The following is a 27,808-nucleotide window of genomic DNA, read 5'->3' as shown; positions in this document are numbered from 1 at the left end:
TAGCATGGATGGTAGGTAGAAAATAGATAAGAGGAGGGTAAGAATAGTATAGGAAATGCAGAAGCTAAAGAACTTATGACACATGGACATGAACTAAAGGGGGGAATGTGGTTGACAGAGGGTGTGCAGAGTGGAGGGGAATCAAGGGGGGTTAAAGGGACAACTGTAATAGCATAATCAATAAAATATATTAAAAAATGCAGAAGGATACCTGTCTGCGTAATAAAGCTGATTATGTTTTGCTAGTCAAAAAACAAAAAAACAAACAAACCACAAGAGAGGGTACAGATGATAGCACTGGGAGCAATTTGACTCTGTTTCATGAAATGCTTCCATTCCTTTCAGTGTGGAGAGTTTTGTCTTTGGAGGGGAAAATTAGTGAGGTGGCACTTATATGTACATTTGGGGGATGCCATTTTTTCAGCTGTTTAGGTAATTGTATTAGAAAGTAGAAACCACTCCTTAAAAGACAACTAGCTTTTGTTCTCTTTACAGGCTATCTTTGCGAGGTCATGTTCTTTCAGAGACTGTCTCAACTTTCTTTTCTGAATGTTGTTTTCCAACTAGTAGGAACTTGGCATGTTAAAAGAATGAACATTCAATTTTCAACCCAACAATCCTCTAGAAGGTTTTAAGTGTCATACTAGGATGGAGTGTGTCAGGGCTAGATGTAGCATGGGATTTGAGCAACTGAAGATCGTGGGATTTACTCTGTTTTTATTTCCCTTTTAATCACAAATTAGATGGGAAGATCTTCCCAAAACTGTTTTCTTCTTACTTTTGATAGTTTTGTATTCACTGGGGGCAGTGTAGAGAGTACAGGGTGGGGCAAAAGTAGGTTTACAGTTGTTCATATGGAAAATAATAATACAATAATAATAAAAGAATAAACTCTTGTGTTTCACGTACACACAACTGTAAACCTACTTTTTCCCTACCTTGTATATGATGCACATGATGTTTAAAAATGAAAAAGTAGATGGAATAGAACTCTAACATGAGGGTAGCTTGACCTATACCAAAGAAAACTGAATTATAAGTGAAATTTCCTGGATTGAGTTTCTCTGCTGCCTTCTTTTCACTTAACTGTAGGGCTTGAGAGCCCCTCTGTCTGTCAGTTTTCCTGTCAGAGGGTTCAGAAGTAATACAGTAAAGGCTTTGAGCACTTCTGAAGAAAGGAAGAATGCACTTTTACAATGTAGCAAAGTGGAAAGTATTTTTCTTGTTTTTAGATCTATTGGCAGTTCATAACTTGTTACAATGTATCACAAACCTCTCAGTTTAAAGAAATCAGAAGGACTCAAACGTGTCTAGTTGGAATGCTCTAGTCCTTGTGCATTCCCTCCGTCCTGATTCCCACCCCTTACTGACTGGATGACCTTGGCCAAATCACAGCTGTGGTGGGCCACCCGGTTCCTCATCAGGAAGTGAGGATTAAGATACTAGTCCTTGCCTCCGGGATTGTTGGGAGTCATATGTGTTGAGAACAGTGTCTGGTACTGCTGTGTAAGTATCCGCTATTATTCAGTAAACATTCGAGTGCCTGATATGGGGGATGAAGAGTTAAGTAAAGACACTGGCCTTGGTCTCAGGTTAGTGGAAATCAGTTTTTCGTTTTATACTTTTCTTCTAAGAAAAAAAAAAATGTCAACTCTGCTGTGTAGGCAGTTTGTTTATGTTGGATGAGAGGTGAAAGGGACCTAGAAGACCTGGACTTGGTCCTCTAGAAAGGTCTAATCTAATCTCAGCCTTACACAATGCAACGCATAAAGCAGAAAAATTGCAGAAAGCTGAGGTATAGCTGAGGTATGGTTACATTCTAGGCATTTTATGTGAGTTATAATTTTTAGGTTTTTAGAGCTCTTTGCCTTTGGTTAGCCAACAGCTTGATTTCTCCCATGTTCTTCACCCCCCCCCCCTTTTTTTATACCAGGTATAAACTGGTTACCACAATCAAAAAGAAGAGGGAAAATACTGATGTACTTATTCAGAGTAGGCATTTTCCTTAGACTCCGTAGGCAGGAATCTATGGATAATAAAGTTTAAGTGGCAGAGTGATATCTAGGGAAGGGACAGAAAGTTGGGAGAGAAGAGATTCTTCTCAGCCTGGTTTTACAGAGCTGCCACCTTCATGGGGCTGGTGGGGTGGGGAGAAGTTGGGCTTGTGCTGTGGAGCAGAAAGAGACTAGGCTGGACTTGCTTTGTAGTAGTTTGCCACGGTCTGTTTAGAAGAGCTGCCTCAGCATTTCTGCATATGCTCAGCAGAGGTGGTGCTATCATTGTGATTCTTACTACTCACATTAGCTTTGGGGATAAACCCCATTTCTCCAAGTATATCTAAAACTTCACTTCCTCTCTCCTGCATGGAAGCAGCATGTAGTGGTCAAAAGCAAGCACAAGTATTTGCATCAGATCTGGGTTCCTGTTCTAGTTCAGCCCCTTATTAGTTATGTGACTTGGGGCAAGCAACTTAACTGATTCGAGTCTTAGTTTCTTCATGTGTAAAGTGGGAGTGATACAAAATGCCACATATTTTATGATTCCATCTATATGACATGTCCAGAATAGGCAAATTCATGAAGATAGAAAGTAGATTAGTGATTTCCAGGGGATGAGGAGAGAGGAGAATGAGGAGTGATTTCTAATGGGTGTGGGATTTCTTTGGGGGAATGAAAGTGTTCTGGAATTAGATAGTGGTGATGGTTGCATGATTTAGCAATATATGAATTATCTAAGTAAATAAATAAATGGAAGTAATACTGTCTGTCTCACAAAGTTATGACCTTTAAGATAATATACATCAAGACTTCCAGTCAAGATGGAGGCACAGGTAAACATGGCTCACCTCCTCGCACAACCACAGCAATGGTTACAACTAAACTACAAAACAACCATCACTCAGAACCATAAGAAAATCAAGCTGTATGGAAGTCCAAAAACTGAGGAATTAAAGAAGTCACATTCATTCAGACAGGCAGGAGGGGTGGAGGTGCCAATCAGGCCGGTCCTACTTCCACGTGTGGTAGATAAAAATCAGGCAGTATATCTCAGGAGCGAGGGATACCAGGCCACACAGACTAGGGTTCCAGTGCCAGGGAGATAAGACCTTGTCACTTCTGGCCGTAAAAACCAGTGGGTGTTGGGGTGACAGAAGAAACTGGGATTCTCAGGCAACTCCCCTTAAAGGGTCCGCAGTGGACTGAGGACTTATTCAGACTCACTCCCTCTGGGCTCCAGCCATGGGGCAGCAGCTTGAAGGGCACCAGTGGAATACAGGGAGGAACCGAAGTGTCTGGCATCAGGGCAAGTGCCGGGAGACAGCTTCCTCCTGGAAAAAACTCCAGAAGCCAGACAGTGGCCATTGTCCCTCTTCTGGGCCCTCCCCACACAGAGCCACAGAGCAGGGTCACCATATCTGAGACTCCATCAGCCTGGTTCACATGGATTGCCCCACCCTGGCAATTACCTAAGGCTCCGCCCCATCCAACTTAAGGGCCCACCCAAGCAGTTAACAGTGGCTTTTCTCCATTAGGTCACACTACTAAGGAAGTTATAGCAACTCTACCTAATACATAGAAGCAAACACAGGGAGGCCAAAATGAGGAGACAAAGAAAAATGGCCCAAATGAAAGAACAGAACAAAACTCCTGAAAAAGATCTGAACAAAATGGAGATAAGCAATCTGTCAGATGCAGAGTTCAGACAGTGGTTATTAGGATGCTCAAGGAACTCATTGGGTACTTCAACGGTGTAAAAATGATTCTATCAGATACGAAGGTTATACTAAGTGAAATAAAGAAAAAATTATAGGGAATCAACAGTGGAGTGGATGAAGCTGAGAATCAAATCAATGATTTGGAACATAAGGAAGAAAAAAACCAATCAGAACAGCAAAAGGAAAAAAAAGAGATAGGCTAAGGAGCCTCTGGGACAATTTTAAGCATACCAACATTTGAGTCAGAGGGGTGCCAGAAGTATAAAAGAAAGCAAGAAATCAAAAACTTATTTGAAAAAATAATGAAAGAAAATTTCCTTAATTTGGTGAAGGAAATAGACACACAAGTCTAGGAAGCACAGAGTCCCAAACAAGATGGACACAAAGAGGACTGCACTAAGACACATTACAATTAAAATGCCAAAGGTTAAAGATAAAGAGAGAATCTTTTTTTTTTTTTTTTTTTTCATTTATTTTTTAGAGAGGGAAGGGAGGGAGATAGAGAGAGAGAGACAGAGAAACTTCAATGTGCGGTTGCTGGGGGTTATGGCCTGCAACCCAGGCATGTACCCTGGCTGGGAATTGAACCTGGGACACTTTGGTTCCTAGCCCGAGCTCAATCCACTGAGCTACGCCAGCCAGGGCTTAAAGAGAGAATCTTAAAAGCAGCAAGAGAAAAGCAGAGAGTTACCTACAAAGGAGTTCCCATAAGACTGTCAGCTGATTCCTCGAAAGAAACTGCAGGCTAGAAGGGAGTAGCAAGAAGTATTCAAAGTGATGAAAAGCAAAGGCTTATAAACTGAACTACCCTATCCAGCAATGCCATCATTTAGAATGGAAGGGAAAATAAACTGCTTTCCAGACAAGGTAAAGCTAAAGGAGTTCATCATCACTAAGCCATTATTGTATAAAATGTTAAAGGGACTTAGATCAAAACTATGAACATTAAAATGACAATGAATTCACAACTATCAACAATTAAATCTAAAACTAAGCAAACAGACAGAACAGAAACAGAATCATAGAATAGATATGCGGATTATTTGGATGGTTACCGGTTGGGAGGGGGGAGGGGGAGAGTAGGGGAAAAGGTGCAGGGATTAAGAAGTACAAATTGGTAGTTACAGAATAGGCAGGGGGATGTTAGGAACAATATAAGAAATGGAGTAGCCAAAGAACTATATGCATGACTCATGAACATGAATCAAAGGTGGATGGGGGGATTGCTGGAGGGAATAGAGGGTGCTTGGTAGAGGGGGGCAAAGGGGGAAAACTGGGACAACTGTAATAGCATAATCAGTAAAATATATTAAGAAAAGTAATATATAGCAAAGCACTTAGTACAGGTGTGTAGTTAGTATAAAATATCTGGCTGTTTGAGTGTGTGTGTGTGTTTGTGTGTGTGTGTATGGTTGGTGAGCATTAGCTTAGGAAGTTGGAACCTGATAGGTTAGGGGAATAGTAAGAGAGAAGCAGAAAGAGAATGTGGGACAGCAGTTTTGAACAGTAACCAGAATTAGGCCCGGGTCTGTAAGCTCCCAGTCCAGTTTGGCTTCTGTGACTCCTCCCTTGTTCTTTTCTGACCTGGCCATGGGAATATAAAATGCACCCTGGCAAGTGGAGAGATTTTATTACAAATGAGTCATAACCCAGGCTCCATAGCTTGTCGTGGAACCATAATTTACTTCAGTGGGAGACTTTATCTGATCGAGTGAGTATAATGTGATACTATGTACCCGAGCCTCTTATTCCCACGTCCAGTCCCTGACATTTGGAGTACCAGGCCCCTCTTTGCTGATCGTGCTGCTTCCATGGCCCTGGGAGGATACGGCTTCCTTAAACACAATGGCTCTTTGCACCCTTTTCCTTTAACACCATCCCACTTCCAAGTCTTCTTTCCTAGGATAATCTTTCCTGTGGCACAGGGAAGCCCACTATTAAAAAGGCTTGGATAATTCTGCCTGCTCCTAAAACATTACCTGAAGATTATTGTCATTCGCTGCTTAGCTTATTCTTAAAAGTCATTGCTGATTTCAATATGATTAATTCTTTAGCCTTGCAAGTAGTTTTAAAGCATGGAGTTAAATAAAAATCTATTCTAGTCTTTAAGTTTTGTTTCGCTCTCTCCACTTTCCCAGCATCTTCTTTATTTCTTCTTACTTCTGTTATCTGTCTTACTAGGTTAAGGAAACAAACAATCTTCCTGCAATAAATGTATTTCTCAAATCCCATCTTTTGAGAACAAAACCTCAAAAATATGTTATTGAAGTAAAGGGGAATGTGAATTTCACCTTATACCTACCTATAGGTGCTCAATTCCTATAGGCTCTGGACATAAAGATTATGCTTTTATTTATTTGCTTGTTTGCATGCTACCTATGGATGTTTTTATCTTCTGCTTGCTAGATTGTGCTAGATGGGTAAAGACTGGTTTACTCATCTTTATATCTCCTACAGTTCTTACCTTAGTGCTTTGTATGTAACAGACAAATATCTTTCAATTACATCCACGGGTAGTAGATTTTGGAATAATGTTTCTACTTCAGAAGGGCAGCTCCCCCCTAAAAGATAAGGCTTTTTGTAGATTTGCCCCATTTTACTCTCTGGGCCCCTAAAAAAGAATAATGATGTGCATTTGACAGATGATTGATTAGGCTAGTGTTGCATTCTTTACCAGTCTCCTAGAGAATGATTTTCATGTCCCAAAGAATGAGTTGGACGCAGATGCCCAGTACAGCAGAGCTTCTCATGATATGAGAAGCAAATCCTTGATACTCATTCACTCAACAAATCTTGATGAATGCCTGACTGTGCTGGGTGCAGGACACACAGTGGTGAACCACTGTTCAAGTAATTGACATTATTAGTTCCAAGTTGACGTTATTAAAAGATTAGTGTTTCATCATGTTCCTTCTACTGACTTTTTATAAATTGGTCACGAACTTAATTAACCATTAGCTGTTCTGGAGGGAACAGGGATGTGGGAGGTTGTGAGATTAAATGGCATTGATAAAACAGGAGTTGAGATGCTTTACCCACTTTCTAAAATAATACAAGAACATTAGCCTCAAACTGTCTTTGATGGAGTAATTATGATTGTCTTGTTTGTGTGGTTCAAAAACAATGCATTCGTGAAGATTATTGTTAGTGTGTGTGTGATCTTCGTATCTTTCTCAGAGGTTACTCGCAAGGAAGCCACTATGAAGAGTATAAGGTATGTGGGTGCATATGGTTTTTTCCAAATTGTATTTTTTATTAATTTTTTTATTTCTTGATTTGAGAGAGAGACAGAGACAGGCATTGATTTGTTGTACTTTATTTATGCATGCATTGGTTGGTTCTTGTAGGTGCCCTGACCGGAGATCGAATCCTCAATCTTGGCGTGTCAGGACCGTGCTCCAACCAACTGAGCTAACCCAGCCAGAGCTTTCCTGACAGTTCTAAGACCTGATGTGAAGTTTGCTCCTTGTTTCTCATAGGAAACTAGTTCATCTCTAGAGATGGCGGGTTTTCACTTCCTACATGGCCTAGGGAGTCTGAATGGTGTTATTTATATAACAAGAGTACAGCTTTGGCTGGTGTAGCTCAGCAGATTGAGCGTGGGCTATGAACCAAAGAGTTGCCAGTTCAATTCCTAGTTAGGGCACATGCCTGGCCAGGTCTCCAGTGGGGGCCACGTGAGAGGCAACCACGCATTGATGTTTCTCTTTCTTCCTCCCTTCCCTTCTCTCTAAAAATAAATAAATAAAATATTTTTAAAATATATTTTTAAAAAGTACAGAGGGTGAGTCCATGTGAAAGATGCAGTTTTTGGTTCTTGACCTTCAGAGGTGTGACTAGAGTCCCTGTGGGATTTTCAGTCTAAGTATAGTCCACCTCAGGCTTCAAAATCTATTCTTTGCCAAATGGGGAGTCTGGTAATCTTGGGGATCCTGGAACTTGATGTAGCAGTGGCTGAGAAATGTGCCCCCTTGCCTAGAGCTATAAATCACCATATGTAATATTCTTCCATAGTTCAAACCAAGACTCTGAGGAAAAGTTGATCAGCGCATCGGGACCTATCGGTGGGGCCCACAGTTGAAGTGCCTATCACATCACAGCGCAGTGGGGCCGCCTTCTGTCTTCAGCAGGCAGTCTGAGTGGTTTGGACGTGTTCCCCAGCCTTGTGCCCCGTGGCTGTGGGAACCTTTTGGCTACAATTCTCTTTGGAGTTGGGCTCAGTAATGTGCTTCCGTTCCTTGGGGTGGTGTTTTCTGGGCAGGAAGATGGGAAGTAGGACTTGAGGATTGTTTTCCTTTTCACTTGTTTAATCATCAAAACTATCCCAAAGAATTATGTAGTCATAAAAGCTTTTGATTTTAAAATAAAAGCCTCACTTCCTTTTTTAAAAAAGATTTTATTTATTTAGTTTTAGAGAGAGAAGGGGAAGGGAAAGAGAGGGAGAGAAACATCAGTGTGTGGTTGCCTTTCACATGCCGCCTATTGGCGACCTGGCCTGCAACCCAGGTATGTGCCCTGACTGGGAATTGAACCGGCAACCCCTTGGTTCACAGGCTGGCACTCAACCCATTGAGCCACACCAGCCAGGGTTCTGTTCTCACACTTCTTTTTAAAAATACTTTTATCCCTTTTCTTTAACTCAGATATAAGATAGGTGTTAACCGTAGCATCAGCAGATTAAGAACTTTAGTGCCTTATTTATGCTGGACAGATTTTAGCTTTTCCAGTTTACATAATGGGGAAAGAATTACATTTCTCAGTATTTTTTTTTTAAATCAGCACAAACTTTTCAGAGCAAAGACTAAGGCCCTATCATAAATGCAGCTAGATTACAAGGTTTATTTGAATAAAAGCTCTCTATTTAAATTAAAGAGTGACTGAACTAATATGGAGTTTACTCCTTAATAATATTCAGTGCAACATATGCTAACCTTAACTTCTAATATTATGGAGATATATAGGTACAAAAGTAGGATATAGGGAGAAACAGCTCATAGGGGAAAAGTCAGTATTTTTTGGTGTGCAAGAATCCCCCTGGCAAAACTCATTTCAGATCCCTGATTGCATGCTCTGCTGGCTCTCATTCCATGTGGTGAAATGAGTTCTACTCCTTCAACTTGGAAAGCGGTTTGTTAGTATACGATAAAAGGAGGCCTGAACTCCAGAAGAGGTGGAGGTGATGCCCTACTGACTAATCAGAAAGGGGCCACTCTAGGCAGTGCAAGGTCAGGCTCTGGTGGTTTCTTTTTTTTCCTCTCTCCTTTCAAATTGATTTAGAGAGAGAAACAGAGAGAGGCTCATCAATTTGTTCTACTTACTTATGCATTCATTGGTTGATTCTTGTATGTGCCCTGACTAGGGATGGAACCCTCAGTTTTGCATGTTGGATAATGCTTTCACCAACTGAGACACCCAGCCAGGGATGGTGGTTGTTTCTCGTTTTATGAAATGGATGGTTATAGGTAACTTTTACTAAAATGTCCTAACCTGGAGCATGATGTTTGTCTATACTGCTTAGCCTGAGGATTCGGGTTCTAAATCTCATCCTGAACTACATACTTAAGATTAGTGCCTTCAAGCCCCCAGACTCTGACCTGGCACTGCCAGTAAACAATCGCAGGAACACTGAGAAGGCAGAAAGTAAGGTGTAGGGCAAAAGTGTAGACAGTGAAGAAAAGGTTTTTGTTTAAATTCTGTTATTACTATATTTAGTGTATTTTTTACCCAATGGGTTTTGTTTGCTTTGTTTTGTTAAGTAAAATTCTGTCTCTTACTCTTTCTCCTCTGAGAGCCAGAACTGGATCACTTTGCTAGGTATCCTTTCGGCTCTTTTTTAAAAAATGACTTTGAGCCCTGGCTGGTGTAGCTCAGTGGATTGAGCGCGGGCTGTGAACCAAAGCATCGCAGGTTCGATTCCCAGTCAGGGCACATGCCTGAGTTGCAGGCCATGGCCCCCAGCAACCGCACATTGATGTTTCTCTCTCTCTCTCTCCCTTTCTCCCTCCCTTTCCTCTCTAAAAATAAATAAATAAAATCTTTAAAAAATGACTTTGAAATAATTTAAAACTAACATAAGTGTTGCCAGGTCAGTACAAAGAGCTCTCAGACCTACTTCATGCAGATTCCCTCATTAACATTTATTTTTATTTGTTTATTTATTTATATAAAAATATTTTATCTATTTTTAGACAGAGGGGAAAGGAGAGAGATAGAGAGGGAGGGAAACATTGATGTGCAAGAGATAAATTGACAAGTTGCCTCTAGCACAGCCCCAGCTGGGGACCTGACCCGCAGCCCAAGCATGTGCCCTGACTGGGAATTGAACCGGCGACCTTGTGGTTTGCAGGCCGGCACTCAATACACTGAGCCACACCAGCCAGGGCTTCAGTTAACATTTTATTGCATTTGCTCCATCACCTAATAGCTGTCTCTCTATTATGTCTACTCATTTTCTGAACAGTTTGAGAGAAATCTCTAGACAGGTGGTTTTATCTCCTGTAAACACACTCCAGAGTACATTTCTCCCAAACAAGTACATGCTTCTACACACCAGCACACGACTCCCCGGTCAGGATATTAACATTGGTTCAGTACCACCCAGTCCACAGATCCTACTCAGATTTTGCTAGCTGTCCTAGTAACCTTTTTCTTTTTGATCCAGGGTCCTGTCTAGGAGTATATGTTGCATTTAGTTGTCACGTCTCTTCAGACTCCCTTCTTGTGGAACAGTTCCTCGGCCTTCCCCTGCATTTACTGTGTCTTTGACGGGTTTAGAGAGTAGGCTTTACCTCCTGTAGGATGACTCGCAGCCTGGGTCTGCCTGTTGTTGCCTCACGTCCAGACTCAGGTCATAAGCTCTGGGCAGGATTAGGCACAGAAGTGATGCGGTTACGTGATGTCAGCCCATCCTACCCTGGACATGTTAAGCTTGATCACTGGTCATGTTAGTGCCCATTCGGCTTTTCACCTTAAAGTCACCAGTTTTCTCTTTGCAGTTTATTAGTCTTTTGTCGGGAAGTGTTCTAAAATTTCACCGATAATCCTGTTCCTGAAATTCCACTGGGTATAGCATCTACTTGGCTTGGTTTTGGTGTGCTTGACAACTCCCACTTGTCTCAGTAATGGTTTTTATAGTTATCATTCCTTCTGTATTTCTTTTCTTTTTTAAATTGATTTTAGAGAGAGAAAGAAAGGGGGAGTGGGAGAGAGAGAAACGTCAGTTTTGTTTTTCTGCTCATTCACGCATTCATTGGTTGCTTCTCATATGTGCCCTGACTGGAGATCGAACCCACAGTTTTAGTGTATCAGGATGGTGCTCTAACCAGCTGAGCTCTCCCTGGCCAGGGCCTCCTTCTGTATTTCTTAGTTGATATTCTATGTTAAGGAAGAGCTCTCCTGTTCCCTTGTGGTTTTTTTGTTTGTTTGTTTGTTTTGTTTTGTTTTGTTTATATCAGTGTGCACTTGAGAATTTTTGAATGGATTATAATCTATTGTCATTAAAATTTATCTTTTTTTTTAAGCTTACATTGTTTTTGTTTTGGTCAGTGAGCCCCCATTTGAGCTGGCTTGCGTGTCCTTTTGACACATTCCGTCATTAGATCATTCCTGAAGGTTTTGTTGTAAGATGCTGCCTTCCAAATGACAGAAGCTAAGCCCTTGTAAGCCATACAAATCGCAGTTGCCTGACTGGCTGTGGGTCTTATGTTCTTAGGGGCCCCTGTACTCATATGCAGTTACTCTTGTTAATCTGCCATGTGTTAATTTGATTGTTAGAATAGCCAACGAGTCTAGAAGGGTAGAAGTTTTCCTCCCCAACACTGGCCCCTGAGATCTACGTCGAGCTCCTGCACTGCCCTGTATTCCACCTTTTATTTGCCTGGATACGTGGAGAAACATGGGCTTTTTTCCCCTTAAGATATGTTTCCAATAAATTCCTACTGTTAACTAGAAATGGGGATGAAGATAGCCATTCTGTGGTAGAACTGTGAACACTAAATGACATGAGGCAAATCAAGTGATTTACTGTGTACATGAGGCACAGTAAATGTTACTGTGGGGAGCGAAGATAATCTTTTTCTACTCTTATAGGTTCTTGGCTGAGCCTCTCCAGTCCCATAATAAAAAGACGTTAATGGGAGAAAAGTGAACAGAAGTTTAATAATATGCATACCTCCTGTGCACATGGCAGATACCCAGGAAAACTGAGTAATTCTGAAATGGCCCAAGGTACCACTTTAAGTATAATCTCTAGCTAAAGACAGTTGTTGTTGGGGGTTAGTTATGGGAGATTGGGAGGAAAAGCACAGTAAACCAGGGTTGTTATGCAGACTTAAGTCTTTCCGTTCTGCATTGATGAAGAGATTTTCTAGAGGTTTAGTCATCTTTTTCTTGGTACTGAGAAGGAGACACCCTTACAAAGGGCAATCTTCCTCATAAATGTTTCTTACAAGAGGGTAGCCTCTGGTCAGGTTTCAGAGCTTCACTTGTGTCTGCTGTTTCTTAAAAACAACCAGCTTAAAATAATCGATATGCCAATGTGTATTTTGGGGTGGTGTATTTTGCTCCCCTTCATTGTCTAAAAAAATAAACAAAACGGGTTACTACTGTAGGTGCTCTTCTTCTGGTTTGAAACCTTTGTTCAGATGTACAGCTGACCCTTGAACAACATGTGTTTGAACTGTGCGGGTCCACTTACATGCAGTATTTTTCAGTTGAACCGAGTGGGCCAATCGACCTGATGTTTCGAACCCACATTGTTCAGGGGTTAACTGGCAGGTGGGAATCCATGCACGCAGAGGGCTGACAAATTACACAGGAATTTTCTACTGCGCAGGTTGTTTCAGCCTCTAATCCTGACATTGTTCAAGGGTCAGCTCTAATCGCAATCAAGATAATCTGTATTTAAGAACCATCGAGAGGGGAAAAAAGCCTTGGTTTGTACTTCAGACCATTTGAATCGACTGTTCCTGCAGCCAGAGTTGGCAGGGTTAATGTGCCCCAGCTGAGAAGCCCTGCTGTTACCTTCTGGCAGCCCATATGCAGATGCTGTTATATTAATTACAAAAGAAAACCGGATTAACTCTGAAGTCCTTTAACTGTCAGTGGGGCAGCTGCTGCAGTTCTGAAGCAGGTTTTCTTCCTTCCTCCTCCTGCCGGTCTGCAGTTTCTCATCTCCGCTCTAGAGAACTGCTAAAACGGCACTGTTGCCCTCAGAGCCCCTGGCTAGCGCAGTCACCCTTTTGATCTGCAGTTACAGTAGATCCAGGGAGAGCTCGCGTAATTAAATTCACATACAACCTAAGATAAAAACAACCAGACCAACCACCCATCCCCTCAATTACTTTTCCTTTAACAGTTAAAATCTGATGGAATCCTGGAACTTGAGAACTGGAAAGGATGTTAAAAATGATCTAATCCAACTCCCGTCATTCAGTGATGAGAAATCCAAGGCTGAGAAAAAAGTGGATTGCCAAAGTCACAGAGCTAATCAGCGGTGAGGCCTGGGGTCAGAATACCTCCCTCCTCTCTAGTGCTCTTTCCACTTTGATGCTGCACTACTCCCTCACCGAACCAACCATGAGCCCTTTGCTGAGAGAAGCAAGGAGTTGAACAATCTAGTTTCGCCTTCGTTTCTCCACGCCCTTGATCAATAAAAAAAGCTAAAGAGGTGTGGGGGAGGCAAAGGGCTTGAATAGTGAGGTATTGAAAGGCCAGTGTCGATACCCGTGTGGAAGAGCTCTCTTCAGTGCGACTGGCAGCACGTGGAACCCTAGCAGTGCCAGCCCCTCCTGTTGCACTGCTCTATGGTTGTTTGACACCAGCAGGTTTATTTGTAGCGACTGTTTTGTCACTACAGAGATGGTGCGTGATAATTTGGGTCAGATGAATGGGTGTGTCTGCTGTGGTTTTTGACTCACGAAGAGCATGTTTCAATGGCTTTCCTGTAGTTGACATTGTCTCAGAGATGTTGAGATCTCTCCCTCTGGTTCTGAAAAATGCTTAGTTTGTTTTCATTGTCTGTTAGCCACTCTTCTAGCCAGAGCAGCAGCAAAACTCATTTAGGTTTTATGTTTTTATTAGGTACCGACATCTGTTTAGGAGTGAGGAAGTTTGTCAGAATGAACTTAACACTTACGTGAGGATCCGAGGAGGACTGGGGAAGAGGAAGGACAGGAAGGGTGGATGAGAATGAAGCTAGTAGGACTTCTCGCTGCTCAGGCTGAGGGGTAGTTAAATTCTGCAAGGTGGGTCCCGTTGTCCATATCTGTTTTCCATGTTGAGTTGCAGGACGTTTTTAGGAATGATAGTTGATCCTGAATGGTTCATCGTGGTACTGGAGTTTTCCGAATCTATAGCGGAACCACTTACAAGTTTCTGTATAGACAGTTCTCCACCATAAATGGATTCTCACACAGCAAACATAAATGTAATATAAAGTACTATGTTTCAGTTGTTCTGTTGGGCATTTTAGTAATTACAACAGATAACTAGAGTGGTGAGTGTTTGGTTGTGAACATGATACAAAAGGACTCAGGACAAGCCCATTATTTGCTAAGTGGTTACACAAGAAATTAGCTGTATGCTATTGTAACCAAAAAAGATACTGGTGTTCGGGCTGCCTGTCACTACCAAATCCAATAAGCCATGACAGCAATTGAGTCTTTTATGGGCGCTTTATTCAGATGGCTGGTGATCCAAGAAGATGGCGGGTTCATACCCTAACAAACCATCTTCCCTTCTCTTTCCTGGCCAGATCTTTTATAAGGGGCTGGGGGAGGACAAACAAGGTGCAGTGAGGGCTTTGAAATTCAGGGAGGATTAGGTGATCGAAGCTGCAGCTTTCCTGTTCTCGGCAGTTAGCTGTTCCCAAGGAGGGTGGGGGTGGTCACACAAAAGGCCCGGATGCCTCCAACATGTCCCCAGGCGGTAATCTCTAGCCAGTGCCCCAGGAGGTCAGCTGCTTTTCTCAGGAGCCAGGATGGGCCTTATCTGTAGTTTCTGAAACAAAAGCTTAACATACACATTACTTGCTAGACTTACAACTTTTTACCTTAAGCTAAAAATTTCCAAGTCTTGAGTCCCCTATCACTGTAGCTTTTTTTAAGATTTAATTTATTTTTAGAGAGAGGGGGAGAGAGAGAGAAAGAGAGAGAAATATCAATGTGTGGTTACCCCTCACATGCCCCATCTTGGGGACTTGGCCCACAACCCAGGCATGTGCCCCAACTGGGAATCGAACTGGCGACCCCTTGGTTCGCAGTCCGGCACTCAGTCCACTGAGCCACACTAGCCAGTGCTGTTCTGTTGCTTTTGATTTTAGGTCAGAATTAGATCACTGGTCTGGTGTTTTACTCTTGTGCTTAGTAAATACCTTACACAAAATTAGGCACTCAGTTAATGCTCTTTGCTTTTTTAAAGGAACCCATTTCTGCTGCAGGAGAGATTTCCTGGCCTCAGTGCCTGTCATTGCTGATGTACATGTGCAGGCCATGTGCTGTACTTGTAGACAGACCTGAAAAAACGCTCCAGGAAATGCGCAGAGGGGTCTAGGTGAAAGCAAACTACTGTGAACCTTTTGGTGGCGGCATTTGTGGAAGAGAATGAGGTTTTGTAACTGGAAAAGATACTGGTGTTCCGGCTGCCTGTCACTACCAAATCCAATAAGCAATGACAGTAATTGAGTCTTTTTTTTTTTTTTAAGATTTTATTTATTTATTCTTAGAGAGGGAAGGGAGGGAGATAGAGAGAGAAACATCAATGTACAGTTGCTGGGGGTTATGGCCTGCAACCCAGGCATGTACCCTGGCTGGGAATCGAACCTGGGACACTTTGGTTCCCAGCCCATGTTCAATCCACTGAGCTACGCCAGCCAGGGTGATTGAGTTTTTTATGGGCGCTTTATTCAGATGGCTGGTGATCTGAGAAGATGGCGGGTTCATACCCTAACAAATCATCTTCCTCTTCTCTTTCCTGGCCAGATCTTTTATAAGGGGGTGGGGAAGGACAAACAAAGTGTGGTGAGGGCTTTGAGATTCAGAAGCTGCAACATTCCTGTCCTGGGCAGTTAGCTGTTTCCAAGGGGGAGGGTGGTTGTCTGCTGCTTCCTGGAACAAAGGTTCGGCTGTCCCCAGGAGGTAGCCCTCTATCAGTGCCCCAGGGGGTGAGCTGCTTCTTCCAGGAGCCAGGTGGGGCCTTAATCGGTAGTTTCAACATACACATTACAGCTTTTTACCTTAAGCTAAAATTTTCCAAGTTTTTGAGTCCCCTATCAGTTTGAGAATTCGAAACAGTAAGTTTGTGGCAGGATAGGTACAGTCTAAAGTAGACCAGCCTCTTCAATGAGTCCAGGCTCTCTTGCTACATTCATAGGGACGAAATAAACAGCTCATGGTGATTTAATACAGCTCGTGGTTAAGTGACTACAGTGATTACTGTTTCAGTTGGGGCCACCCCAGATTCCAATTAAGACGTAAGACCCGCCTTCTGTCAGCCTAGGAGCTGTGTGCCTGTGCCTTTCTGAACAAACGCAAGGGCTGCCCGAGTCACAGACAGAGGCAGGCCAGGCACTGAACGAGTCGGGGATTCTGACCAAGTTCAGAATCTGAGTTTCCATCAACTAATTTCTGGTCCCCTGTCTCAAACAGAGGCTTTCATACTTGAGGAAGTCTTCGGTTCTTTTTTGAACACTGTTTGCCTTGTTTGTGGAATTGTGGTTGTCCTGAAAGAATGTTTTTGAGAGAGATCACGTCTTTTTCTCATTGTGCCTGGATTTCACCCTGACAGGCCCTTCTTTCCCTTCGTCTCGCTCAGGGTCTTGCCACCCATAGACTGGGGGAGTGTGATTTAATTAGGAGATACTGATCTTGATTGAGCACTCAGTTTTTTTAAGGAAACACATGATTTGGCTGCTGGGATGCTGTCGCCAGCTATCAGAGAGGTGAACCAGAAAAGATTCTAGAGCTTATGTAAACTTGAATAAATTTTAATTTCAGTGTGTGTGTGTTTAGAGATTAGCTCATATATATAATTATGAAATGTCATAAAAGAGGAAAATAACAAGCTAAAACTTCATATGGTAGTGACATTTAAAAAGGCTGAATGTGTTCAAGTACTAGGTCTTCTGTGGTCACAAGGAAGATTTTCATTTTGACATATTCAGGTGTAGTTTCTCCTTGTGTCACAGGTTGGCACAGGTAACCAGGTTCTTAGTGATGGGGACAAAGAATTGAACCGAACACCCAGTTTATAGCGGAGAACATGGGAGCAGGCCAACTGCAAGCAGAGATTGACCTCATGGGCTGGAGGGACTTTATTCTTATAGGGCGGATCCTTCCTGGCTAGTTTTGGTGGGCTTTACTGAGCATGTACAAGTAATTGTATTACTTTAAAGCTACTGTACCTATGGTCTCCCATGATTTTCCCTGATTGACCACCAGGGAAGAGGGTCCCACAATGCTACTGAATTGACCCCCATTTCTCCTGGGGTCCCCCTGCACTAGGTTCACCTTCCCCTTTGCCAGAGAATTATACCTCTCCATGTTAGAGATTGGTGAAAAGGAAAGGAATTGTTTATTCAAGTTATACAGACTTAAGAGTAATGACTTAATGTCTTCATCAAAATCCCAAAGTCCCTTAAAACACCCACAAACACACACAGTCCTTCCTTCCCCCCTTTGCCCAGTTTGGGGTACCGAGGGAAAGAAATAGAAGGCCATGTCTCAGGCAGCTCTCGGTTCTTCCCAGTAATCCGTGCTCGGCTGGTAGGCCTCCCTTGGTTCCCAGCACCATCAGCTGTTTGCTGGATCTCCAGCTAAAGCTGCGTGGTAGTTTTCTGCTAAAGCCGCATGGTGATTCTTTGCTAGAGCAGAGTGGTGGTTCTTCTCATGGCTGCAGGGGGGGCACCCCCCCACTCTGCCAAAAGTGTGTGGTTTTCCTTACATGGCTACAGCCACGTGCTTCCCTCTCCTTACATGGCTGCAGGAGTCTCCACTCAGCCAAAACCGCATGGTTCTCTCTTCAATGGCTGCCAAGTCTGGGTTTAAATATCCTTCCAGCTTTACTGGGCTCTATCATGAGTCTGGGCAGGGGTGGCCCCACGTCGTGGAGCCAATCATCTCCAAGTTCTCACACAGGCACTGTGACTAGGGGGAGTTGCCTCCCAGTTACATCTTGGGGGGAAGTTCCTTCCATCCCCCTGACTCAGAGCATGGCCACAGCTCTTTAACATATCTATGCAACCAGTTAAAGGTTATAGATGTGTTAAATGACCACACCAGAGGTTAGCTGCAAAGGTTTGCTATGCAAAACAGCTCTCAATGGCCCTGCTCCATGTGTCCCTTCCCCCAACTCACACCTGTGGTGGAGGGTGAGGACATCCTGTATATCTTTCTCATATTTGCTGGACACCTTGAGTTCTGAACCCCATTACAAATCCTTCTTTTGGGGACCCTCTGGCTGCACCCTCTTACACTTGGAGTCACATCCCAGTTTGTGGCTTTGTCAATTTAATGATCTTGTGATTGTGCCTAAGTCCTTGTAAACTTCTTAGGCTGTCCCTCCACTGGATGAAAAAGGAAGGCGAGAGGGTAAGATCAGGCCACTGCCACCTTTCTGGATGGAAACAGCTGCTTTGGGGATGAGCCCCAGAGGGGAATTCTGCTTGATATTGAGGAGCCTTTTCTGACCAGGGTGTTTTCCCGATACCTCCTTCAACCAAGAGCCTCCTAGAAATTCCTTCTCTAGGATCCTGGCATCCTAATGGGGTCTCTGTGTGAGTCTCTCTGCCCTCCTCACTCTTCTCTCTGTCCTCCTTTCTCCTTCTCCACCCTCCCCTTCCCCAACCAGGCCAGCTGAGCTGCATTTCCTTCCCACCTAAGGAAGAGAAGTACCTCCAGCAGATTGTGGACTGCCTCCCCTGCATCTTGATCCTCGGCCAGGACTGTAATGCCAAGTGCCAGCTATTGAACCTGCTGTTGGGGGCGCAGGTGCTTCCTACTACCAAGCTGGGCAGTGAGGAGAGCTGTAAGCTTCGGCGCCTCCGCTTCACCTATGGGACTCAGACTCGGGTCAGCCTGGCGCTACCCGGCCAGTATGAACTAGTCCACACTCTGGTTGCTCACCAGGGCACCTGGGAGACCATCCCTGAGGAGGACTTGGAGGTCCAAGAGGACAGTGAGGATGCTGCCCATGTTTTAGCCGAACTGGAGGTGACGATGCATCATGCTCTCCTACAGGTACCAATCTCATACTTATACAATTGTACACATGTATACCAGCTTTTCTTGTATTTGAGCTTTTTCAGAAAGTAATTTGGCATTACATACCCTGGGCTCTGAGCATCAGCTGATGAAGTCAAAGGAACATAGTCTAGGAACTTGGAAACGGACATGGTTGTAGCAGAGCCCATCCCTGCCTCTGCTGTCATACTGCACAGTCCCGGGCAATTGTCTTGTTTCCTTGCCTCCTATCTCCCTTTCTAAAATAGAGGGGATGTGATACTTGCATCTCGACATGCTTTTACAGAATAATTATTATTGGGGTTAGAAATCCTTTTCCTTTCTTAGCAGGAAGGTGTTGCTAGGAGTGCCTGTAGCCATCCCTTTCTAAAAGGAGCAACAAGATGATGCATAATTAATGTTCTTGTGAGAGTTGAGATGAGCAAAAAATTTTGCGAGGTTTTCCTTAGGCTTAGCCATCACTTGCTGAACTAAGTGGGATAGATCATGTTGTACTTTCTAAGGAGCTTGGGAATGTGAGGACAAGTCTGGCCCAATGTTATGAGATCTAGAGATCCCGGCACGAGAAGAATGTCATTTGCTTCTCTTTTGCAGTAAACTCTCCAAAGAAAACACAGGTCTTGTGGCATAGCCTAAGAATCACGTTGTCTCTCTGGTATTCCTGTCTCCACTCGGGGAGGACTCCTCACTTGTGCTAGGACTGGGCTATTTTATTAGACTAGATGGGGATCAGCAAAGGATGTGACTATGCCCGAGGGTCAGGAGTGGGTAGGAATGAAAGAATGCAGACGCTGTCAGAATAGAGTCTATCACCTTGGTTAGCAGTGCCAGGAAGAAAGAGCTAGGTTGGCAAGACTAGGAAAATGGTTTCTTTTTTCTTAAAATCTCTTCACCTCCCCTTGTTCTAACAGGTTTGATCTCCCGGGCAGTGAAAGAGCCCTTCTGTTATGGCCATGGTCTATATGATATTCTTGAAGTAGAACCTGTCACTTCCTTCCAGAGCCCATTTATATTTTTTTAAGATTTCATTAATTTGTTTTTAGAGAGGGGAGGGGAGGGAGAAAGAGAGGGAGAGAAACATCAGTGTGTGGTTGCCTCTTGTGTGTCCCCTACTGGGGACCTGGCCTACAATCCAGGCATGTGCCCTAGACTGGGAATTGAACCAGTGACCCTTTGGTTTGCAGGCTGGCAATCAATCCACTGAGCCACACCAGTCAGGGCCAGAGTCCACGTTTATTTTATCTTGATAAAAGCTAGAGGGGGCTATGTATACAAGGGGAGGGCAGAAAACTCAGAATTTATTTATAAAAAATTATGTATTTAGTCTTACATGTTTAAGCTTCAGTCACTTTCAAAGTACTCTCCACTTGATGCAATACACCTATAGAGACGTTTTTTCCACTGCCCAAAATAGTTTTTTAACTTGTCGATTTTGATGCCTTTAGTGCTTCTGCCATTTTTTGTTTCACCTCTTTCATATCAGCAAAATGTTTTCCTTTGAGGATTTCTTTCATCCAGGAAAACAAAAGAAGTCACTTGGGGTGCAATCAGGTGAATAGGGAGGATGGGGCACGGGAGTATGCCCTTTTTGGTCAAAAACTGCTGAACACTCAGCACAGTGTGGGCAGGTGTGCTCGTAAATCACCCATCATGAAATGGGCAAACATATTGAAAGATTCTTTAAAAAAAATTCAGTGGTGCCAAACGCAGCCTCTCACACCACCACCAGCTCGCACACTGAAACAGACGGTTCCGAGAACACTCACCTCGTGGAGGAAGCCTGTTCTACAAGGGGCCGCCCTCCAGAAGATAGTTCCATTTGGGGGGTTCCTCCTCGCATAAGGCAGCATTTTCTGTAAGGACAGTTTCAGTGGTGGCTTTCCTGTTTTCATACCTAGAGCTCATACTTCTTAGCTCAGGGACAATTGCGAGAGTTCATAGATCACTCTGAGAGCAATTCTTGTATATTGACTGAGGCTCCTCATCCTCAGGTGACCCATGAACCTCTTCACAAGTCTAAGGATTTGATCCATACACGATCTGTCTCTAGTATACTGCCCTGGTCTGGTTTTCTCCAGTTTTCAGTAGCTCAGTGATTTTCATACTTGTAGATTTTAAAACATTGTAAGAAATAACGATTTATAACAGGACCCAGTACATATGTACACATGTACATTTGAAATAAAGTTTCATGAAATAATACTTTATTTCTTGCAAAACACTGTGATATTTTCCTTTTTATTCTGTTTGAGTTCGTTTTGAAAAAACGAATGGTAGCAACCACTAAGTTGGTGCTATGGCCCGATACCTTGTGACCTGCAGCTCACCCTGTTTGACAGGTGACACGCCCGCTCTAAGTGGGGCGGTGAGTTTGCCTGCTGTTGCCTTTTACAAGCAAGCTTAGAATGTGAGCAGAACCCTTGCAGGGGGAGCAAGTTACTTGGTTTCTTGGTGCCCCTTCATTTTAGTGGTTTCATTTTTTAAATGTTTTATGTATTTATTTTATTGATTTCCATTTTTGATGCCCGTTTACTTCTGCTCCATGAACGGAGGTGACACGAGAAGGGGGAGTGAGAGCCTTGCCCAGGTGCACGTCTGAGCACCCGCCTTCCCGTGAGAGCTGCCAGCCCCGCTCCTGGCCCGTGCTGAGATACCAAACAGCTTTCTCTCCATACAGTTGAAGTATACATTCTTGCTTAAGGAGTAGTCTTCTCTTTTCTTGAGGAATTTGCTAGTCTTTGTTTCTGTTTCATGTGGTTTCTGAGGCTTCCTTAGCCAATGTTTCTCCAGGTCTGCTTTATTCTGTATGGTTTTGATGTAGAAATAGCAACGGGCCCCAACGGTTCACAGTTTAGAATCCCTTGATGTGGAGCCACAGAGTGACCTTAGCAGCCTTGGTGGAGCTCGGGCCACCCTGTCTCTCTAGACAGGCTCCTGTCCCTGTTAAATACAGCAGCCATGCCCAGCTCGCTGCTGGGGGCATTTCCCCGCCACCTGGGAGATTTTCGTGCCAGTGAGAGAGATCTTTTTGTTGAGCTCCCTTCATGTTTAGGACCAGTGAGCTAGCTCTGTGCAGCCCTTCCATCTGGGGTGTGCGGGCGGTAAAGAAAGGAAACACTGAACAAAGGAAACCAAGATTGAATTAAGGGAAATGGAGGTTCATTTTTAGCTGTCAAACTATCAAAGCAGAAGTTTTCCTTACCCTCTCATACAATGGTTGTCCTTCTAACGCACCACTTTCAAGTCCTCATAAATGAACCCTTTTCAGTTTTTCCGGAATAGGCCAGCGAACCCACAGTACTCGGCATTCTCAGCTTTTTAGTTCTGGGTCCCCTTAGGTTCTTGGTTCATGATTCATTGTTAGAGGAACATGTCAAGCCATTAGTTTCTGAAACCTTGTTTATTGTTAAATTTAAAAAAGCACGAAACAAACATAGTCATTTTCCAGCTGGCAGCACATTTCGCCGCTCACCGTGTGTGCTGCTTTTGTCTCCCGTGTACAGACACGTTTCCCCTTCCGCACCCACCCCTTTCTGCACATACATCTTCCTGCCTTGTTTTCTCTTTTTTCCTCTCGTAAATCTAGTGGACCCCAGCAGTGTGCCTCAGAGTCGTCTCAGTCTGATGTGTGTGGTGCATGTGTATTTTTTTCCGATGAACACTGCAAGAAAAGGAATGAACAGAAGTGGAGAGGATTAAACCTCCTCGGCCTGAGGTGCGATCCCCGCGTCCCAGCAGTGCAGTTTCGTTCCCCGGGGCTGTTCCACAGCCCTCAGCGGGCCTGCTCTTATCAGCAGCCTGCCCGTCCCTGCCAGGTGTCCTCCCGCCCTTTGGACAGATGTACGGGTCACCTGGCAGCCAGCCTGCCATATGCTAACACCTTTTTTGGCTCATGGTGATGTCTGGTAGGGTGTATTTCAGTGAACTGAAGTAGATTGCTGTTTCTAGGAAAGGTCTCCTAGCAAGTAAACTTTTTTTTTTTTTTTTTACTATTTGTAACATTAACCAGTTGGAGTTAAAAAGTTTTCTCTTTATAATCCTCAATCAGTAGCTTTCGATGGAAAAAATCTGTTTTGTTATACAGACAGTGATATTTTTAATTTCTCAGCAGTTAACACTTTCACAAGCTAAAATCATTATAAAGGATCTTACTTAAAATGACAACAGTTTACACAAAATTTTAAATCCAAATGGTTTTAAAAAAAATGTTTAAAGATTTAAAAAAAATTATTTTTAGAGCAAGGGGCAGGGATAGAGAAAGAAAGGAAGAGAAGCGTCAATGTGTGGTTGCCTCTCACACCCCCCTGTGGGGGCCTGGCCTGCATCCCAGGCGTGTTCCCTAACTGGGATTCAAACCCGCAACCCTTTGGTTCTTAGACCAATGTTCAATCCACTAAGCCATACTAGTCGGGGCTAAAAGTTTTTTAATGCTTTATTTTTTATTGTATTTTTTATTACCAGTTATCCCCTTCATACCCTTTTCTACCTCCATCCACCCCTCCACCCTCTCCCCCACACAGTCATCACACCGCTGTCCCTGCTGTGATTTCTTTTCCTTTGCTCTGTCCCTCAGGTCCCCCAGTCCCCGTCCCCCCCCCCACCCCCCGCCCCAGAACCATCGGCCTGCTCTGTTTTGAATCTCTCTCTGTTTTGCTTATTAGTTCTGTTTGTTCTGAACATTGTTTGTTGCTAGAAGGTTAGCTTCTCTCAATTTTTGTCTAGTTATTGGCATTTAATATGGCACTTTATAGAAGTAAATTTGTTGTGTTGCTTACTTTCTTAGATACTGTATCTTCTCTGGAACATATCTAAATCGAAAGATAATGGTTGATTGGGAAAAAGTAGGAAAGACGTCTGGGTGAGGGTTCTCAAGGCAAGAAGATCCTTTTGAGAGGAGAAAGTGCATGAAATTAGGCCAAAACTGGCCATTTCAAGACAAAGAAATGAAGTTGGGATAACATATATAAGACAGAAATAATGATATTCAAGAGATAGTAAAATAAAGAAACCGTGGTTTTCTGGGGTAAAAAGAAAGGGAAACTAAAGTGATATGTTTAAAAAGAAAAGGATTTGGGAGGTTCAGGCAAATGCTAAATCTCTTCTAGGCAGTAGTCCTGTGTTCTTTGATTTTAGCATCTCTCTGACCTTTCCCCTACTGCACACTAACATGCATAGTGGAATGGAACTGTCCTGCATACACTGTTTTTTGCCAAGAAACCTGGGAACACTCATTATAAGTTAACTTACCTATTAAGGATATGTGTAGTTTAGAGGCAAGATTAAAAAAAAAAAAAAAAAAGAAATCCCTGTGCTCACTAGAGAAGCCTTGATATCTCTTAAGAACAGTTTTCTCAGTTCACCTCCAGTGATTAATTTTTGGCCTTCCAGGGTTGGCTCTTGGGGAGAAAACCTGTCCCAAGATCAGAGTCTTAATCTTAACCTTCCTCTTTTGTCTTCTCCCTTTTCTGGGAGCCTGCCTCTTTCCTGCACCAGATGTCTTCTTCCCTCCTTTTCCCTGTCTCGGGAGTCTACTGGTGTTTCCCTTTGAGAAGGGCCGGGGGGGGGGGGGGGGGGCGCGGGGGTGGTTAGGGAATCTTTCCCACTTCAGAGACTGAGAGGTCGAAAGGACTGTCACCGTGCAGAAACTGTTGTTGGGACTATGAAAAATATTTTCTCCTGACTTTTCTGATATCTCACCCAGTCCTTGTAGGGTTGTTTCGTAGCAGGGCCTTTACTCTGCAGCCAGCATATACTTCTTAACACAGAATACAAGCATTGTTCGGGTCCTTGAAATCATCTTGTCCGACCTTTATTCCTCTTTCAGAACGTCCCTGACAGATGGTTCCTGACGAGCAGTGGACCTTCAGTTGTTATTTAAACATGGTGCTTGTAGTCAGGTGGACCTGGCTTCACATCCCGTCTTTGTCACTTAACTGACTCTGTCACTCTGGTGCTCAGTTCGCTCATTTGTGAGATGGGGGCAGTTAGCCACCAGTCTCTTTTAGGACTGGTGTGCGTTGAGGCTTAAATGACAGAGTGTATGTGAAGCACCCAGCAGTGTCTGGTGCGCAGAAGCAGTTCCTCCTCCCTTCGTGTGAGTCAGTCAGTGTCCTTGAGAAGAGGATTGCCTACTCTCTGTCACTCGTCCCTTCCCTGAGAACTGTCCCTGTTGGAACTCCCTCCTTTTGTCAAACCTGAGTCCTCCTGGTTCTAATTTACTTACAGTTATGATTCCGCTATACCTAGAGACAGAATTTTTCATAATTCATTATGAAGTACTTTTGTAATAGAATGAAAGAAGAGAAATGTTATAGAAAGGCAAATAATATAAAAGCTAAGTCATGAAGTTAATAGGTAAATAAAGTCTTCCCTTCCTCCTTCTCTCTTCCACTATTTTGTCTGTCTGTCTGTCTGTCTTTCCTTCTCAATGGGTGTAGTAAATGGTAAAAGAAAAAAGCTTCAGATTCCTACTTTACCTATAGCTATGGGTGTTTGAATATCCATTGGTAGAATGCGAAGTGTCCATTCAGTACATTCTTGTAAACTTGTCTTTTACAGACAGGAAGTATGAAATGCAGAGAAGATAGTTCTGATCCTTAAGGGCTCCGTGCTTATCAGTTGAGGTGCAGAGCCCCTGTTTTGGAGTGTTTAGGTTTGTAAATATATTCCCACTTTTAGCATCATGCTTTCTGTGCTTAGTTGAGGGATCTGGTTGGGGTTGTGTTTTTTTCCAGGTCTTGTTTCTGGCACCTGAGTTACCATACTGATACTTGTACTGAGTAGGGAGATGAGCCTGCATCCATTCCATGCTGACTGCTGCATAAAGCTATGGGTTGGCTTCAGGCCAGTCCCAGGTGCGTCTGAGGCAGGAGTGGCCCTGGAGTTGCAGCCCCCCTGTGCGACTGCACCCACAAGAGTCAAGGTATTTTCTATAATGTAACAAGAATAGAGAGGTGTTTTTCTTAATATGTAAATAACATTTAAGAGTAATAATGAGTTCCAGGAGCTATATAAGAATAAGGAAGAATTAACCCTGTGTAAAAACAAACACAAACAAACAAACAACAACAACAACAAAAAACTTTGCCTTTCAGCTGCCCTGTGAGAACTGCATGAGAGAATTGACAGTAAAAATAGGAAGAATTTGGGGACAGGGAAGAAGTTGAGGGTGTGTCCGTGGGGGAGCAAGTCAGGACAACCATATCGTTGTGTTGTGTTCTTTTCTTTTGTGTGACATAAACCTGAGGTTTCAGGACTGCAGAGAAAGCAGAGACAGCTGTGACCTACCCGAGGACATGGCCGCCTTCTGTCTGAAGCGGCAGTCGGCATGGCCATTCTTGGCTGGAAACGGACGCAGGCCACGCGCCATGGGCACAGAACTTGGGGCTCTCATCAGTGGAGCTGGCCGTCTTAGGGAGCCGTCAGGCCTCCTCAGCAGCTGCGTGATTTCTTCTTAGCATTTAAGATAGTGGCATTTTACATCAGAAACAAAACCGAAGAGGTGGATTCTGGTGTCTGCAGAGTAGCAATCTCCTCTCTTGCATTCTCAGTCTTGTGAAGAAAATTGATGGTAACGTCAACATCTGTAGATCCCATAGATTTGTGCAGAATGCATCCCACAGAAGAAATCTCTCTAGGAATCTACTGTGACTTAAAATGGAAGTATGGGGTATTCTCACGCTTTCCCTGCGATTCTGGTTCCTTGACTGAGTTAGAAGCAAAATGCTAACTCACTGCATCATTCTTGGAGTAGAGGCAGACAGCAATTCCAGATAAATGTGTGGGATATGGGTTGAAAGGTAGAAAATTTTACTTGTGGTTAATTTTTAAAAAATTATTTATTGATTTTAGAGAAACTAAGGGAGGGGGAGAGAAACATCAATTTGTTGTCCCACTTACTTTATGCATTCATTGGTTGCTTCTTGTATGTGCCCTGACCAGGGCTAGAACCTGCAACCTTGGCATATCTAACCAACTGAGCTAGCCGGCCAGGATTACTCATGGTTATTGAAAGTGGTTTTGAGCAAGTAGTAAAGTCTTATTTATCCATTCCTTTGACATTTATTTATTGAGTGCTTACTAAATGCCAGGCACTGTTCTAGGAACTGGGAAGGAACACAGCCTTCTATGGAACAGGCATTCTGAGGTCAGACTTCCCTCGCAGGTGGTCATGATGGGGCCCAGAACAGGTCTGGCTTGTCCTCTATCAGTTATTTTTTTTTTACTCCCTGTCTCCAGGAGACAGTGCTGGCTTCCTTTTTGTTTATAACTGTGAGGCATGAGTCATCCCTTCACCATGAGTATTGCAGAATCTCATATCGCATTCCGGTCTAATCTGTGCTCCTGCCAAGGGCTCAGCCAGCAGCCCTTTTTTCCTGTCCTCCAGAAGTCATGACAGAACAGTGAGGACAACTGTACAAGTTACTGAGGAACGGGGAGGAGCGCATGGTACTTGTTTTCTGTCCATTCTTGTTTAGTACAGGATGTATTGAGGAGTAGACAAGTTCTTTCTAGGTGCCAGCGTAGTCAGGTAATACTCCCCTATTAGAAAACCTTGAATCCATTTAAAACAAATGAATTTGCATCCCTGAGCAAGTCAAGTTAGCCAGGTCTTAGAAAGGATATTGATTCTACAAATGGACTTGGCGGCCTTGGCCAATGGTTCTGTTGCACACACAAAATGGTCCTTTGAGGAAAACCTGGAAATTTATTTTAGAATTTTAACAAAATCCATCAAATAAACAAGCAAATAAAAATTCTTCCTGAAAATTTTCTAAACAACACTTACTTTGGTTTTCAATATTTCAGCTTTTATTCGTTTTAGAGAGGGGGAAGGGAGGGAGAAGGAGAGGAAGAG

General features: G+C 43.4%; 1 protein-coding gene across 2 annotated transcripts in view; it reads left to right on the top strand.

Annotated features, from left to right (window-relative positions):
• DSTYK (dual serine/threonine and tyrosine protein kinase) overlaps positions 1 to 27,808 on the top strand; it is a 56,621-nt gene that overhangs the window by 5,538 nt on the left and 23,275 nt on the right. Inside the window, exons 1-2 of one of the 2 annotated variants that reach the window (XM_036015527.1) lie at positions 12,692 to 13,208; positions 18,560 to 18,948. In XM_036015527.1, coding sequence (XP_035871420.1) covers positions 13,151 to 13,208; positions 18,560 to 18,948 — 447 coding nt within the window. In that variant the 5' untranslated portion in view covers positions 12,692 to 13,150. Of the gene's footprint in view, positions 1 to 12,691; positions 13,209 to 18,559; positions 18,949 to 27,808 lie in introns of those variants that run through there. The other variant, XM_028530635.2, reaches the window with a different exon arrangement.

Source organism: Phyllostomus discolor, chromosome 14 (genome assembly GCF_004126475.2).
Source record: "Phyllostomus discolor isolate MPI-MPIP mPhyDis1 chromosome 14, mPhyDis1.pri.v3, whole genome shotgun sequence".
In the NCBI taxonomy this organism is placed as follows: domain Eukaryota; kingdom Metazoa; phylum Chordata; class Mammalia; order Chiroptera; family Phyllostomidae; genus Phyllostomus; species Phyllostomus discolor.
The sequence above is the reverse complement of the archived record's forward strand: the minus strand, read 5'-3'. Positions and strand labels throughout refer to the sequence as shown.